Source organism: Streptopelia decaocto (assembly GCF_964273445.1).
Source record: "Streptopelia decaocto genome assembly, chromosome: 2".
Classification (NCBI taxonomy): domain Eukaryota; kingdom Metazoa; phylum Chordata; class Aves; order Columbiformes; family Columbidae; genus Streptopelia; species Streptopelia decaocto.
In genome coordinates, this window is record NC_138655.1 from 145,490,202 (window position 1) to 145,507,175 (window position 16,974).

Genomic DNA, 16,974 nt, shown 5'->3' on the forward strand with positions numbered 1-16,974 from the left:
GCAAGTGGCAGTCCCGCGCCGTGGGCTCCCCTCTCCGGCAGCGGCGCCCGAAGGATGCGGAGCGGCGGGGCGCGGGCGGCGGCGGGGCGCCGCGGGGGAACCCGCCGCTGCGCCGGGCGCGGGCGCCGCCGCCTCTGCGCGCTGCGCTGGGGAGCAGCTCAGTGAGCGCGGTGGCCGCGGCGCGAGGAGGCGCAGGCGGGCTCGCTGCAGCCGCTGCCGTCGCCGGAGGGGCTGCGAGCCGCTCCGCGCCGGCGGGGGGGCTGCGCGGCGCCCCGCGCTGGGGAGGGCGCGGGCGGTGCCGCCACAGGTGACTCGCGGGCCGGGGGCCGTCTTCCGTCCCGCTTGGCCGCCCCTGCGCGTTCGTGCCCCTGCGCCGCGGCCGCCTGCGGGAAGCCCATCTCCAGCCACTTCGCCGTGCCTGCGCGACCGGGAGCGCCGGGGGACATGGCTTTGCTTCGGCTCCTTCTCCTCTTGCTCCTCGCCCAGCGGGGTCTCGGGGCTGCCGCCGGCCAAGGGCAGGCGGTGCGCGGCCGGGACCGGGCGCTCAGAGGGAGGCAGCCTATTTACAACCACATCAAGAGCCGGGAGCCTGTGCCCGCCCCGCGGAGCCGCTCTACGGAGAGCACCATCTTGGCGCAGCGGCTCGCCGAGGAGGTGCCCCAGGACGTGGCCTCGTTCCTCTACACGGGCGACTCCCGGGAGCTGCGGCGTGCCAACTGCTCCGGGCGGTACGAGCTGGCCAGCCTCGCCGGCAAGTCGCGCTTCACCTCGCACCCCTCCCTGCACGGGGCCCTGGACACCCTCACCCACGCCACCAACTTCCTCAACATGATCCTCCAGAGCAATAAGTCGCGGGAACAGAACTTGCAGGAGGACCTGGAGTGGTACCGGGCCTTGATCAGGAGCCTCCTGGAGGGGGACCCAAACATCTCCAGGGCAGCTATCACTTTCAGCACGGAGCCTTTCTCCTCCACCCCCCAGGTGTTCCTCCAGGCCAGCAGGCATGAGAGCCAGGTCCTCCTGCAGGACTTGTCCTCCTCTGCTCACCGTCTGGCCAATGCCTCTGTGGAAACAGAGTGGTTCCACAGCTTGAAGCGCAAGTGGAGGCCACATCTGCACAGGAAGGCCTTAAACACGGGCACCAAAAGTTTGGACAACAGCTGGAAGAGGCGGGAGGGCCTCAGTGCTGATAAGAACCACATCAGGTGGTCCTCACCATACCTGGAGTGTGAGAATGGGAATTACAAACCCGGCTGGCTAGTGACTCTCTCAGCTGCTTTCTACGGGCTGCGGCCAAACCTTCTCCCCGAGTTCAGGTAGGAGGAGTGTTCCTTTGCTTCCTTTCTGTTGAGAAGGGGGTAGGATGGGGTTTTGGTTCTGCTCCCTTCCTAGGGAAGGGCATGCTGTGTCTCTGGAGTGACCCGATCAATCCTTGCTGGCTGCTCAGTTACAGCAACCTCAGACCTTCCTGTTGAGCTCTACCTTCGTGTGCCTAAGGGAGCTGTTGCTCAGGAAGATAATTGCTGTCATCTCTGTCTGTAAAACAGCATAGGCTGTACCTGCGCCCATGGAAACAGGTGTGCATGTGGGTTATGTTCCTGGTGGGAAGAAGAGAGCAGCAGTTGTCAACTGTAGCTGATTTCTGACTGCAAGAGGAAGATGTTTACTGAGATATTATTTCTTACTACACTGCATAATTAAACCCAGCTGGACCCCAGCTATGATTTTAACCATCTGGGAAACAACATTCTTATGCTGGTAAATTGTGATTTCTGGACTCCAGAGCACATCCACCATGGTGTGCTTGAGTCTGGTCAGTATGTTTTTAGGGAAATAAGTGTTTGTGACTGTGGCTCTGTCGTAGTGCATGTGGCTACAACCTGAGCTGGCAGTAGGAAAGCTTTCTGTTGGACACCCCCTGGTTACGTAGCTGTGTAGCTGCTACCTGGCATACACAAATAATTGCTTATTTTTTCATTGCTGTTACCCCCAGGACTTTTCCACTGGGCTGTGACTAGCAGAGAAGAGGATACAAAAAGGCCAATTCTTGTGTCTTTGTGTTTTGGCAGAAAGAGGGATTTGTCCAAACAATCAGAATGACCTGTGGGGTATGAGATGCTGGATTTTGCCACTGGTACTTCTGTGGTGGGGCTCATGGGTAACTCCATTCCTTGGGGAACGCTCACTGCCCAGAAGCAGCTGTTATTTGTCAGGGGCTGAGAGAGGAGCACCAAATTTGCTTTGTGCTGTGAATTGGTAGTAGGTGGTGATAGACAAGAACAGAGCAGACACTGAAGAGATATTGCCACACCTGTATGGCAAGGCAATAGTGTTCGTGAACACTGATTTTATTGGCTTAGTCTGAAATCCAGTGGGATCAAACAGGTATGAATGCAGTCATGCACCCTTGGGAAAAAAATAAATCTGTTGAATAGAGGGTGGCCTTGTATTTCTCCATTGAGTTACCTTTTTCTCTGAGATTTTCACTCTTATGGTGCAGGTAAGGTTAAGGTAAAATGAGCTCATCTGCAGGCAATACGTATCTAAATTCTTCTCAAGACCAAAACTCAAGAATAGCTCTACTGCAGAGCTTTTCTGGACCCTAGCAGGGGGTCCAGAAAAGATCAAGAAAGTTCTCATAGATGGTTGAAATGCAATGTTTCACACCTTGATGAACTCCAGAATGCAGACAAAAGCTACTGTAGGCTGATATTCTCTTGTTGTGGTAGAGGTTCACATAACCTGAAGAACCACCAGGCTGGGGGTGGGGTGGAAGCCACTAACCAGCTCTCTGAGAATTTAGATCTTGATATCAAGCTTGACTCAAAGAAGCTTCAGTCTTGGCTTCAGTGAAGAGAAAAAAACATTACTTTTAAGCAGAAGAGTCTAAAGCTTCAATGTCAGCTCTGTGCCAAGATCCTGTGATGCCAGGAAGCATTTCAGTGCTGTAGGTTTCTGCTGTGGTAACTCTGGTGTGCAGGTCCATCTTGGAGTAACCCTGGCCAACCAAGGCAACCAGCAGAGGTCCTCCTGGGTGCAGTACAAAGTATCGTCTTGCTTCCTTATCTTCCCAGCCTCTGTTTACCATGTGGGAGCCACTTCAGTTGAAGAAATGGAGTAACCTGTTGTAACTCTGATACTTCAAAGGGCATCCACTAAGCACATGTAAGCTTGGAGAATGTCTTCTTGTTTAGAAGATCTCGTGATGGGGTATGCTGTGGAAGTTCAAAGTGTTGTATTGCTATTGTACTGAACAGCTAGGACAAAACTATTATAGTTTTGTTGTATCAGAACCAGAGATAAGCTGGTAAGCATTGCTAAGAAAATGGATCAGTATGCTTTTGGTAACTATATAAGGAAGCAGGTGCAAGAAGTACACACACATACAATATATGTATTCTGGCAAGGCTGAATGATAGTTTCTGTGTTTCGAGTTTGAGATATGTTGTGTGAGAGATGGGCTTCTAGTAAAAGCTTATTATTTGAGATGCAGCTACATAGGAAATCCTGTTAACAAAATATACTTCTCCCAAGACTTGTGGGATGTCTTAATATTTCTGCAATATTTTCCATACTTGATAGATAACGCAGTCTTTGTGAATTAGTAAGAGAAGAAATAGTTTAAAGTATGTAATATAAAAATTTAAAATCTAATGTAGTTATTAGTACATTAGTATTAATTGCTATAAGGTGCTTCTTGAAATAAGCTTTATTTCTCCTTACCATCTGTCTTTAAGTGACAAAATGGTTTAACTTGAATTCCTGGTGAAGGCCCATATGGTAAAAAGCAGTATGTGTGAACCTCCATCTTTCTCAAAAGCTACATTGATTCTCCCAACAAAGTATCTCTGAACCATCTGTTAGGAACACGTTAATGGATCAGTCTACATGCTCCTTCCATTTAACAGAGTGGCATGAGGTCGTAGAAGGTAATTTAGTGCATGGTCCTTTAATATTCTTCTGACAGTTTATGTAGTTTCTTTTTTGCTGACACCAGGTTTATGACATGGTATGTTAGGGTAAGAGACATTCAGGAACACGTTATCTCCATGGAAGAGAGTCCTTTCAGATTATGGAAGGAAAAGCCATTGCTCCTGCTTCTTGGTGTCTCTTCTGTGGCAGCAGCAGATCGGTAGGTCATGTGGTGTAGCAGCAGGAAGAGTTTAATGAAGACAATACTAATAAGTACTGCTGTTTATGTTCAATACATCCTACTACTGCAGTGCTGTTGTCAATGATATTCTGAAAAAAAAAAAGCTTTGTTTTTAATGTTGTGAAGAGTTATAGTGCCTGCTGCCAGAGGAAGTGCTATGGGTGGGGGGCTCTTGCAAACATCTTGCTATTTAATTTCACCTCCCACCTTCTCCCCTGTTTCCCAAGAGATGACAGCTGAACTGTGTGAAGTGAAGGCTGAGGAAGGTGAGAGATTATGGTTGTTTTGCCAAGCCTAGCACTGTACGCCAATAATGAGATGAAGTGGAGAAATCAAGGACAACTTGGTTGTGTTGTTAAATGTACCAGCAGCTGTTCAGGCACAGTGGGACTGCGTTAGCCCAGTGCAATGCTAAGCTAGTGGCGCTGACTGTCTGCAGCTTCTTAGCAGTGCTTGCTGGTGTTCTGTTTGTGTTTCCTGGTCTTTGGTCCATGCAACCTGCAGGGAGAGAACATTACCACTTTCTTACAAAACACAGTGTAGGCCCTCATTCAGAAATGAGGATTCACAGACACAGTAATCATTTGGTGATATTAACCATTCCCTTCTCCTTTCTTAGAAAGTCTAAGCTCATGCAGTTTGCAGCTGGAATTCACCGTCTAATGTGCCTAATCACCCTACAACTCCAGTGCTGCAGAGGGTGGAGCATGATAGCATTTGTCACTGATCTTCTGTGACCCTCCTGCTATTTCCTTTTACACGATGAGAATGAACCATATTTCACGGCGCATGGCGATGCAGTTGGTCTGTTTGCATCCCTGCTGTGGAACTGGAAAGGTGTGAGAAGCTCTATGTCACGTGTACGTTTCCTTCTCTAAAAGAACTTAGTTGCCCCTGGAGAGGAAATGTGAGGTTTGCATTGCTGCAGCAGTCTAGCAGGCCAGCGGGGAGGATCACTCCTTGATTTAGAAGGAAGATGTGCAAGTGCTCAGCTCCTAGGAACACACAAATTCAAAGAAAATAAAAGTCTTCATGGGTCACTGAGTCAAATCTCCTGCTATCACAAGCCCATTTAATGTCATCAGCTGACCAATCTCCATCTTAAAGTAGCTGAGTTTCCCCCTTGACTCTTCACTCCACTGGCTTGCCAGACCTATTGGTTGGATAGCTGCTTCTGAGTTCTGATCTAAATTTATTTACAGTCAGTTGTCATCCATTTATTTGTGTTCCAGATCTGCTTTCTACCTGAAGTAGCTCTTTTTGGTGATGTTTACTGCCCTGACCTATTTATAGGCAGCAGTCCCTTCTCCACCTTTGTTTACTAGACTACACAAACCAGCTTTCTTTAGTCTCCTGTTAGAAGCTCTCTGTTGCCATGGTCCCTCTTCTCAAGTCTTGTTCCAGTATTTCCAGAACGTGGTTAGTCAGATTCATGTGCAGTGTTTCAGTCTTGTGCAATGACATCAATTATCCTCAACCTCTGATGAATGAATCGCTGCTTTTGCAGTTCAAAATGTTCTCTTGCATGCTATTCTCATTTTCTTTAATGTTGTGTTGTAATATGTCAACATTTTGGGAACTGGTCGTTGCTCTTGTGCTATTTTTCATCTAGGAGGTCACAGTACCTTAGGGATACAGGGACATTTTTTCCCCTCCAACCATGTTCCAGCAAGGCCAGGTAGCTTTTTCACCAAATCCAGGTCAGTATTTGTAATCTTTTTTAAGGGCTATTGGGAAAATGCAGTGGCATAACAGCAGTTTTTGCAGAAAGGTACACAATCAGCAAGCGGAGTAAGTTTGGCGTCGTGGGGGGTGCTTTTTGGTTTGATTTTTTTATAAATTATTATTTTGAATGATGATGTGTTCTGTAGCATTTGCAGATTACTTCTTTCTGAAGTGTAGCTGAATCAAGTGTTACCTCTTAATACTTTTTTGTCTTGCTGGCATCTGCTACTTCTCTCTTAATCATTGGAAAGGTTTTCTTGATGCAAAGATTAATCTTTCTTGTGCAGTTCAATTTAGCTGTTTCTTCCCTAAAGGCAGTGTAATGTAGTGACTTCCTCTGTACAATTAACAAAGACTTGGACCGCTCCAGTGTTAGGCCGTAATGGGGCTCTTAGTTAAGGAAACATTATTGAAGGCAAATTAAACCATGAAGGTAGAAGTATATATAACAAATAAGTAATTTCTTGGGGAATATACATAATTTAATCTTCCGTGAAGTACTTTACAACTATTAAATTGGTAACATTACAAAGAGTGACTGTAAAAATTAGTAACTTTTTTCTTTTAAATATGGTTTAGTTTCTTCCTTTTCTCCCCTTTCATGGTTTCCCCACTAGTCTCTCTTTGGTCTCAGTACTGAACTAAGAAAGAAAATTCATTTTAACAGTTTGAGGCTTTCTAAGTTTTTGTTACATGACACATTAGTTGTGTAATCCCCAAAATATTTAAAATGGTGAGGCTGACGCTTTTTCTCTAGCGTGCCATGGCCCATATAACATGATTGACAATGTGGGTGGATTTAGAACAGGTTTTCAAAATTAAGAGGAACAATTTATTTCCAAGAACTTCTGAAAGTCTTGGATTTATATTCCTGAAAAGAGGTCAGAACAAATAAATGTCCTCCTATGACTTACTGTCTGCCTATAGAAACCCCTGGTATGTTTTAAGTATTCCATAGACAATAAATTTATGTCTCTGCCTCTTTCATAGGCGGTCATGGATAAGGATAGAAAACTGGATGGTGATGAAACAAAAGGAACAGTAAATAGGGATTTCTTTTTTAGAAACATGATTCAGCTTTCTTCAGTACTGGAGAAACAGGACTGGGTCTTTTGAAGAAAGAAGTTAAATAAGGCCAGAAGAGGATTGAAACGTACTGCATTTGTGGCCACAATTATGTGGTGCATAGTAAGTTGCAATAAAATAAACTAGCTTTTTGGACCGAGCTGCTGTTTCCGCTCCTCTCTTCTCTACCTCTACCCCCCTTGGGCAAAGCTTCCAGCACTGCAGGTTATCAAAGCTCTTTTGAAGGGTGTGACAGTCCTTACTATGTGAGATTCAGCTCCAGGCTGTCACCTACTATTCTGTGTATTCTCTGCACTGAGACAGAAAGATGTCTCTAAAGGCAAGAACAAAAGCATTGCTGTGTTAGGTCAGATGAAAGGCTTACCTAGTCTGCTCTCCAAAAGCAGCTTCTTGCAGGTGCTTAGGGGAGAATGTAAGAGCAGTGGAAATGCGGAGTTCTATCGTGGTTAAATCTCATTTACAAATAATAAGCAATAAAAATCAGTTTTTCAGTCTGTCTGAATGAGCGTTGGTGGTAAGTATGGATTAAGTTGACCTCCATGATTTTAATCCACTTTTTAACCCATTTTTGTCTTCTGCAATTTAGTTTGGTGTTGGATTCCATAATACAATTATGAATTGTTAGGAGAAAAAAAATGTTTTTAATGAATCTGAATTCATTGGGAGATCAGATTCTTGTGATAAAAGAACACTTTGGCAATTGTTCATTAATATTCTCTGTGTCAGTCAGATTTAGTTGTGGGTTATACTAAGTATTTTTGTCACCTGCAAACTTTGTCACTGGTCACATATTTGTGGTCGTCTGTGAATGTGTTGAACAAAGGGGTAGTTGTGGTGCCCAGCTTGTTAACCTCCCTGCATGTCAAAGCTGACTTGAGCCACTCTTGAGAGTATCAATGTGACAAAAGTTGGAGCCTTCCTCGCTCTGAAGAGTGCAGTGATGAAAAGAATTCATTTTCTGCAAAGCCTGTCTGTACTCTCAGCAATTTTCATATCTTGGTTGTTTGTTGGCCGTGCACTTTCTGCTTCAGGCTTCCTTTTTTTGAGGTATTTTGACAAGTTTTTAATTAGTAGAGCTTATGCTTTTAATGTGGTCCTTCTAAAAATGTCTCTTAGTTTTGTCTTACATTCTTGTATTTTTTTATGTTACCTGCCCAGGTTTATGCATCTCTTTTTTTTTTTTTAAATGTTGGCTTCCACTTACTTTTCAGTGTTAGATTTCCCTTATTACCTTTAAATAAATCTTTAGTGTCTGAAGATTTGGTATAGTTAGACTGAGGCCATTTGTCCTGTCTAGGATCATTCTGATTCAAGTTTTCTTGTTCCTAACCTCATATCACTTTCTGTACCATTCCTTTAAGCCTTTTCTTTCCACTTGTCTCTTTAAGCCTGTGAATAGTAATGGGAGCATTAAAAAAACGCTGGTTTCTTATTAAATGGCTTGAATTTGGCTTCAAGACCTTTTTTTATGGGGATAATCTAATGTAAGTGGCACCCCAACATCACTGACACCTCATATTCCTGTACAAGGTGATGCTTTGTGCCAGAGTTAAGATGCTAGAAGCAACTTGAACATCATCAAGGCAAAAAGAAAGGCATCACCACCCTGGAGGTAGCCAGGAAGCTCTCTGACTAAACTGCAGGGAAATCCCCGGAGAGGCAGCACTGCATACTGTGAATCTGAAGGCAGATTTAAATCTAAAATAATTCTTCAGACAACAGAGTATTCAGCTTTAAGTATTCTGCCCTTGTAGGACTGTTCCAAAAGGCCTAGAGGGATTTCCTTTGCAGGTGAATCCTAATTCATGTGCCCACACTGCTATACCTTACTCTTCAGGTAAGTTTATTTTTAGTGAAAGTTGTTTCTCATCTAAAAATATGTGCTGAAAAGCATCAGTCATGCTATGGCTGAGGAATTAGGTAAGTCTGTCTCTGTCCTACTAGTAAGAAATTAGTGATAACTGCATGACCAGATCAAAATCATGTTGTATGTAACAACCCAGTAGCCTTTTGTGAATCTGGCTGGATATGCAGAGGTAATAATAGTTTTAAATGTTTTAAGTGATGCAGAATCCCAACTCTTAATTTTCCGAAGCAACTTGAGCCTGCAGAAGCTGCTGATGGCCAGTGAGACTTACGGCTAAAAGTTATCATGAATTTGACAGGAGGATTATTTTTGGATGCTCAGTTGATAGTACATTGAAGGAGCCTCAGGTGTCAGGTAGTAGGCACTGTTTGAAAATTAATATTCTTGAAAGTGTCAGCCTGTAAAATGAGAATGGTCAGAAAAGGTATCTGCCTCAAAAACATTGACTATACTAATTACAGCATACACTTATCTAGAGGTGTGGGCATTTGCAGATTTGAGATGGCTGTGGAGAATTTGTTAGAGTCATAGAATAGTTTGGTTTGGAAGGGACCTCGAAAGCTCATCTAGTCCAACCCACCCTGCAATGAGCAGGGGCATCTTCAACTAGATCAGGTTGCTCAGAGCCCCGTCCAGCCTGGCCTTGAATGTCTCCAGGGATGGGGCATCTACCACCTCTCTGGGCAACCTGGGCCAGTGCCTCACCACCCTCATTGTAAAAAATTTCTTCTTCATGTCTAACCTGAATCTCCCCTCCGTTAGTTTACAACAATTATCCCTTGTCTTATCATAAAGGGCCCTGCTAAAAAGTCTGTCCCTGTCTTTCTTATAAGCCCATTTTAAATACTGAAAGGCTGCTATAAGGTCTCCCTGTTTTCTTTTTTTTCTCTGTTTTTTTGTTATCTCCTTGTTTTGTGGTAAGGAGGACTTTATGAAGGACAGCATGTAGGGGTGAATTAATATGGCAGCAAGAATCTAGGCAGGCATTTAGATTTGGGGGATGATATCTGCTTCAGTATGTGATAACTGTGCCTTATACCTTAATTATGGCTGCTTGCAATGATTATGGGTACAAAAATAAGTGTTCAAACTTTGAAGTCAAACTTTTATTTTCTATCTAGCTGAGCTGTCATGACCTCAGTGCTGAAAAACTTCTGAAGATCTAGAAGACAAAGATATTGTTTATCACATTTAAGTGTTTGCAGGCTATTATTCTGTGCAGTTCTGGCTTAAGCTGCCTGGGAGAGGAAAACATGCTCCTTCTGCTTTTTTATGACTTAACAGTACAGGGAAAAAAAATTCTTCTGTAGATTCAGGATTTACAACATGTTGTTACAATGAAATATTATAACTACTGAAACTATCAAGATAGCTAGTAGGTTGGGAAAATAAGCTTAAATCAATTTCTGGCACAGATTTCAAGGCAAACAGCATGTCAACAAGCAGTGGTACTGGAAATTAAGACAGACATGAAAGCCTCTTAATTCAAACCTCTGACCTGACAGAAAATCCTTGATGACATCATTCTTCAATGATTAATTCATACAATTCAACTAATTCTTTGTTAACTACATGTTAAACATGAATGTGCAATCCTTAAGTATCTCTTTTGTGGAAGGACTGTAAAATTGTGGCAGAAAAACAAATATTATTGTTATAAGGAGATTAACAAAATCTACTGAGGTGCCAGATGGTCCACAATTACCAGTAATATTGTTATTAACTTATCACTGTGGCTTGGGTTCAGCCAGACAGCATTACAATGTGGATGAATGTGTTATCCTGACGAGCTGAGTCTGCTCTTATACCACTGATATTTGTCTTGATTGCTTCTATCAAGATAGCAGAGCTGCAGATATTCCCAGTTAATTCAATAAATATAACGCTTGCAGGTCCATATACATTCTAGGAGGATGTGTTCTTCCATATGTTCCGTTTTCTGAATGCTGAATCAAAAATAGCTGAAAAAGTGGGTGGCTAAACAGACTGTGCCAGCTACTGTATTAATCACAGATGAATTTCAGAACTATATCATCATGTACATATTAGTTTATTTGGTGTAATAATGGTGGGATACTAGTCTGAGATGGTGTTTTAAAATGGCAACACATCCCAAATGAATGCAGAAAAAATCTTGTACCATCGTGATGCTTTCTGTAAATGCCACATGTATGCTTAAAGAAACTTTTCTATCCAAAGCGTTATATCCTCAAGTAGATGCAGACCCTGTTCTGCCTCAGCCGAACTGTGACGTTACCATGAAGCATGAACATATATTGTAGATGTCTAGTGAAGAAATAATGTCCACCATGGAGGAAAAATGCGAAGCGCATGGTAGATTATAACTGTCAGGAGATATTGTTTTCATATGCCTGCCTCTCAACAGTACTGTTTTTCCTTCCAGAAGACTTTCATCCCAGAAATTCCTAAAACTCTGAGAAAAGGAAAAAGCAGAACAACTTAACCATGTCAGAAGTTCAGGTTGTGCTACTAAAAAACTGCAGACAGAAGAGTGCAGGTAGAAATTGTTGGAGAATGGCTAAGAGAGAAAGGGGATGAGACCCTCTCTACGAAGAGGATCTTTTCTAGTTAGCATAAGTAGGCCTCAGTTAGCATGAGCTGAGCAAGGGTAAGTGAGAAGGTATTGCCTGAGAAAGGCCTGGACAAACAAGTCTCAGGAGGCAGCTCCTGAGAAAGGCCTGGATAAACAAGTCTCAGGAGGCAGCTCCGAGATAACAGGGGAATTCACATACCAGGGGGGCCACAGAAGGGGATGGACTCATTATGTATGTTGGGATGGGCTCATTACGTATGCTATCAAATTGGTGTTTGACAAGTAGGCATAATTAATAGAACCGCTATAAAGGTCTGTGCTCTGTATCAATAAATCGAAGTGTGTTTATGATTCAAATTGAATTGGCTACATTCCTTCCTCCGTCGTCGCAGGCCAGAACCCATGCCGGGGTCTTGACCCCCGACAGAAATCTTTGTATTGAGTTCATGAAGACTGGGTTTTGCGAAAGACAAATATTCTTGTGAGAAGAGTTTTTAACACAAGAGATGCAAAGGGAAAATGCATTTGATTTCAAATGGAAGAATTTTGGAATGTTTTTGGAAGTAGTATTGTGAAAATATTTTGAAATTAGATAATTTTCAGGCCTTCATGGCTTAACAGGGGAGATCCTGATGAAAATCAAGCATAAAATGACAGTGCATAAGAGGTGGAGGCAGGGTCAGGTAACCTGCAAAGAATATGGAGACACACTCTGAGCATGACTGTGAACATAGGCATCTTGTATCAGAAATAGTGGGCCAGCAGGACTAGGGAAGTGATCGTCCCCTTGTATTTGGCCCTAGTGAGGCTGCACCTTGAATACTGTATTCAGTTTTTGGCCTTTCACTACAAGAAAGACATTGAGGCTGTCGTGGAATGAGTTGAATGCACCTCACTCAAAAGAGAAGCAGCAATATGTTTAATTGATGTTAACAGTGGTTTGACAAGATTTGACAAGTTCAGTGGCAATGTTCACTTTGTTAATTACTGCATGGAGGAAACATACAGAGGAAAATTGATTTAGCCTTGAGTTAGGATGTTTCACACAGAGACTGGAGATGTAAAGGTTAAGGGAAACCCTGCTGTCAAGTCATGAGGTTCAGAATGGACCCGCTTGCTTTCTAAACTCCTTATGGAACCTAGGTGTGGCTAGGTGCAGTCTTAGTCTAAGACTTGGTCAAGAGTTTACGTCTAAAGATAGAGATGCAGTGAATAAGGATAAGGAATACAGAGGTTGTGATGATTAATACTGGGTGGCTACATGGATTAGTAATGTTTCATTAGTATCAACTTGGCATGCAGCCAAAGTTATCAAGGCAAAAATCAGAGTTACTGTACTACAAGGTTATGTGTGATATTGGTCTCTTACCAAAGGTCTGCTCTTTGTAAAAGATCTCTCTACCTCAAGGAGGTATTCTAGTAAAGGGGAGATCACTGCCATACAGCCATGCTGCCTAGCAGGAAGAGCTCAAAGAAGGCTCAGCTAGGCTGTCATTTATAGGATGAAGTGGGTGGCTCATATCATATATGTGGCAGGAAAGGTATGCATGAGAATCCTTGTTCCCACAGCTTTTTGTTCCTTGATGAATCAGTCTTGGAAAAGCCACCCACTATTCCTATGTCTCTCACGTGATGGGTGTTCCAAGCTCAAATGCATTGGTACTCACCGTGTCACTCTGCTCCTTTGCGGGTAAACTATAGGAGTTAATGGCCTAGCCAGGGAAAGGCCTCAGCCTCCTCTGGAGCCTGTACCAAACCACTGCCGGTCTGGTCAAGGGTGTAGAGTGCAGCTGTCACAAGCACATCCAAAGAAGAGCAACAAAGCTGGGGAAGAGTCTGGAGCACAAGTCTGATGAGGGAACTGGGGTTGTTTAGCCTGGAGAAAAGGAGGCTGAGGGGAGACCTTAGAATCATAGAATGTCCTGAGTTGGAAGGGATCCACAAGGATCATTGAGTCCAGCTCTGTCCTTGCATATGACAGCCCCACCTTATAACTCTCCACAGCGACCTGAAAGGAGGTTGCAGCATGGAGGGTGTTGGTCTCTTCTCCCAGGTAACAGTGATAGGATGAGAGGAAATGGCCTCAAGTTGTATCGGGGAGGTTTAGATTGAATGTTAGGAAAAATTTCTTGACCAAAAGGGTTATCAAGCATTGGAACTGGCTGCCCAGGGAAGTGGCTGAGTCACTGTCCCTGGAGGGATTTAACAGATGTGTAGATGTGGTGCTTAGGGTTGTGTTTCACTGGTAGATTTGGCAATATTAGGCTAATGGTTGGACATGATGATTTTAAAGGTTGTGTTGCCATTCAAGGAGACTAAAACAGGCTGGAGAAATGAGCAAACAACCTTAGGAAGTTCAGCAGAGAGAAATGCCAAGTGTGCCCCTGTGGAGGAATAACCCCATGCACCAGTGCATGCTGGGGGCCTGATGACTGGAAAGCAATTTTGCAGAAAATGCCTGGGTGATCCTGGTGGACACCAATTTGACATGAACCACCAATGTGTGCTTGTGGCAAAGAGGACAGCCTCTTGGGCCATGAGAGGAAAAGCATTGCCAACAGGTTGTGGTAGGTGGTCCTTCCCCCTTTACTCAGCCTGCTGAGGTCACGTCACGGGTGCTGTGTCCACTTCTGGGCTTCCCAGTACAAGAGGCCTGGGTGTACTGGAGTGAGCCTAGTGAAGGGCCACGGAAATGATTAAAGATTTGAGCATCTGACAGACAAGAAGGGCTGAATGAGCCAGGACTGTTCAGCCTGGAGAAGAGGAGGCTCCAGGAGAATCTTACACATGTGTAAATGCCTGATGGAAGACTGTAAAGGAGACAGAGCAAGAATCTTCTCGGGGGTAGTCAGTGAAAGGACAAAGTATTAAGAGGCACAAATTGAAATACAAGAAATTCCACTGTGAGAATGCTGAGACACTAGATCTGGTTACCCGGAGGTGGTGAAGTCTTTGTGATTTGAGGTATTAAAAAACCCAACTGAACTGAGCCTGCTTTCAGCAGGTGGTTAGACTGAATGATCACAAGAGACTTCTTCCCATGACAGCTGATTTATGAATCTGTTTTTCTCATCTATTTTGAACAAAATAATTTTATCAAAGAGTTTTCAAACGATACAAGTTATTTAATCAATTCTGGTGTGAAAAATCCAGAAGTACACTTCCTTTCTTTCCAGTAAGTGGCTCCGAGCATTAGAATGCTGTCCTGTCTTCTGCTCTTGGCCCGCTAGAACATGCAACTAATTCTCCAACTTGCACCATGGCTGGTACAAGGCCATACATGAATTCTTGTTCAGTGCACTTACTGTCCCTAACTCCTATGGCTTGTATGTGTTGTCTTAAGTAACCTCTAGGTAAGCTTTATTTTGAAAATTTTGATATCCCTTTGTGCTCACACTGTGCTTCTACAGGGTTTGCTCATGGTACCACACAGCAAACTCTTAAGACGTTTTTCCTCTCCTAGCGGTGGTTAGTTTACCCTTAATTTGCAATCTGTACCTCTCTTTTCACAGAAGTGTTTGTAGAGGGAAAGAGGAGTTTCCTCTCCCACCAGTTAAAAACAAAATGTACACAAGAGGAAAGCTTTCCATGTTAAGGAAATAAAGACCTATTTCCCTAAGGTGCTTGGGAGTCTCCCAGGTGATTCTGTTGCAGTCCTAATAAGGATGAATCATCACTCTTTCTCCTGCTGTATAAACAGATTTCTTTACTAGTCAGAATGAGGCTAATGTTTGAGAGACCCTTGCCAAGGTGCCTGGTGTATAATGTGAACTAGGAGAGCAAGGAGTAGCGTTGGTCCTGGTTTCACTGCCTGCTTTGTGCCTGTGTGCAGCCACTGTGAGACTATTCACCTGCGGAACAGGTCCTGTCTCCAGCCCACATGCTAATATTTATGCTCAGAAAGGTCCAGAAAATATTAGAAACTTACCTGTTGGGATCTGCATGTGACCAGATGAGGAATTAGTTACCTCTGGTCCTGTGGGCATCTGAGACAGATACCTTGTTATCAGGTTAAGATAAGCTTGTAATCCACTGACATCAACATCTTATAAAGAGTTAGCCTGTACAGTGTGGCAGTTTTTCCCTTGAGGTCACTGGTCACTTGCAACATGGAAAAACCAGTTCATTGGGGTGGAAGTGTAGTTTTAGCAGTCCCTTGAGAAGCTGTTGCTCAGAACAAGAGTGGAAAGACACAAAGCTGTAAACTAAAAATATTTCTGAATATTCTAGAAGCATGGTGTGTGCAATTTTAAATTGAACTGTCTAGAACCAGCACTTAAATATTTGAGGTAATTTCTAAGTGTGCCCAGCATCAGATTATTTCGATTCTAGGCAGGAGACAGAGGGGGATGAAGTGCAGCTATACTGTATAAATTCCTACTGACTATCCTACATAATTTCCTAATGTATTCTTCAGATCGCTTAAATGATGTGCCTGTGTTTCTCCAAGGACTGTATAGCATGTCTGAAGATGTATGTTCAAATATAGCTGTTGCGGACATTTTGCACTTGGTTGTACTGGGGCCAGGCATGAGGGAACAGTATTGTCCTGTTTTCGATGAAGGTCACTCTCTTACTTCTGTTTTGATTTGTTCATAAGTGGCCTCTCGAATACATGGCTGTGTAGCTTTTTTGTTATTATTATTAGCATTCTTATCTATACTGAGCTTTAAGAGGCAACATGCTGTGGGGTGATTGAGGGGTTCTTGAGATAGAGGTTGGGCCATGCCCTTGGTAGTCTACAGTCTGAAAGGAGGTATGATGGTGTTTGTAGTTGGGGAACTTCAGACTGTGGAAACCAAAATTCTTGTCTAAAGTGTCTGAAAGGGTCAACGTAAAAGGAACGATACTCTAGATTTAAGAAATCCATGCAGAGCATTCATCTGTTGCAAGTGAGTCTGTGTAATGATCTAACTACCAGCAGTTGCATACTGACATTTTTGCGAAGTCCAGACAGCAGCGAAGCAGTCACGGATATGTGCTTTCACAAGGTGATGCTATAAACGTTCTACATCTGAAGTAATTTCATAGGTTATTTTGAAGAGAATAAGGAAATTTTTGAAGGCTTCTTTTCATATATGCAACTACAGTTACAGCTTTTTTTATTCTGGTGATTTCTGAGTTGTTTATATAATAGCGTTGGCTTTGAAATTGGATTGTCAGCTTTTCATTAAAAAAAAAAAATTCTAAGGGAGACTGCTGATGATGAAAACTTCAGTGTTCTTGGCATAGAACTAATACAGTTCAGACAGTCCTTGAGGACCTGTGTGTGTAGGAAACTTTTTGTTTGTTTGTTTGTTTCAGAGGCATCAGTGGCCTATTCCTGGCTTGCACTGCCCTTCCGATGGTGTATCGGTGCTGGCTGGCAGAGATGGGGAGAGAGGGGCTTGGGTACCTGCTGGAGGAGAGGCCCAAGGTTGCTGGAGGTCGGGGTGTCTCTGAGGAGAGTACAGAAAAAGGCTTTTACAAGTTGTTTTGGCAAACGGTGCTCCCTGGAGCAAATGGGAGGATGTCATTGTCACTGGGCATGGGGCTGCGGTGCGGTGCCTGGTTCTGTACTCAGGGTTGGCTGGGGAGGTTGCTGGCCTT

The 16,974-nt window shown here is 43.7% G+C and overlaps 1 protein-coding gene across 1 annotated transcript in view; it reads left to right on the forward strand.

Annotated features, from left to right (window-relative positions):
* Nucleotides 1-444: 444 nt before the first annotated feature.
* Nucleotides 445-16,974, forward strand: part of GPR158 (G protein-coupled receptor 158) — a gene marked incomplete at its 5' end in the record, with an annotated part of 196,811 nt that continues 180,281 nt past the window's right edge. The window contains one exon of the mRNA XM_082045133.1: nt 445-1,316. Coding sequence (XP_081901259.1) covers nt 445-1,316 — 872 coding nt within the window. The remainder of the gene's footprint in view (nt 1,317-16,974) is intronic.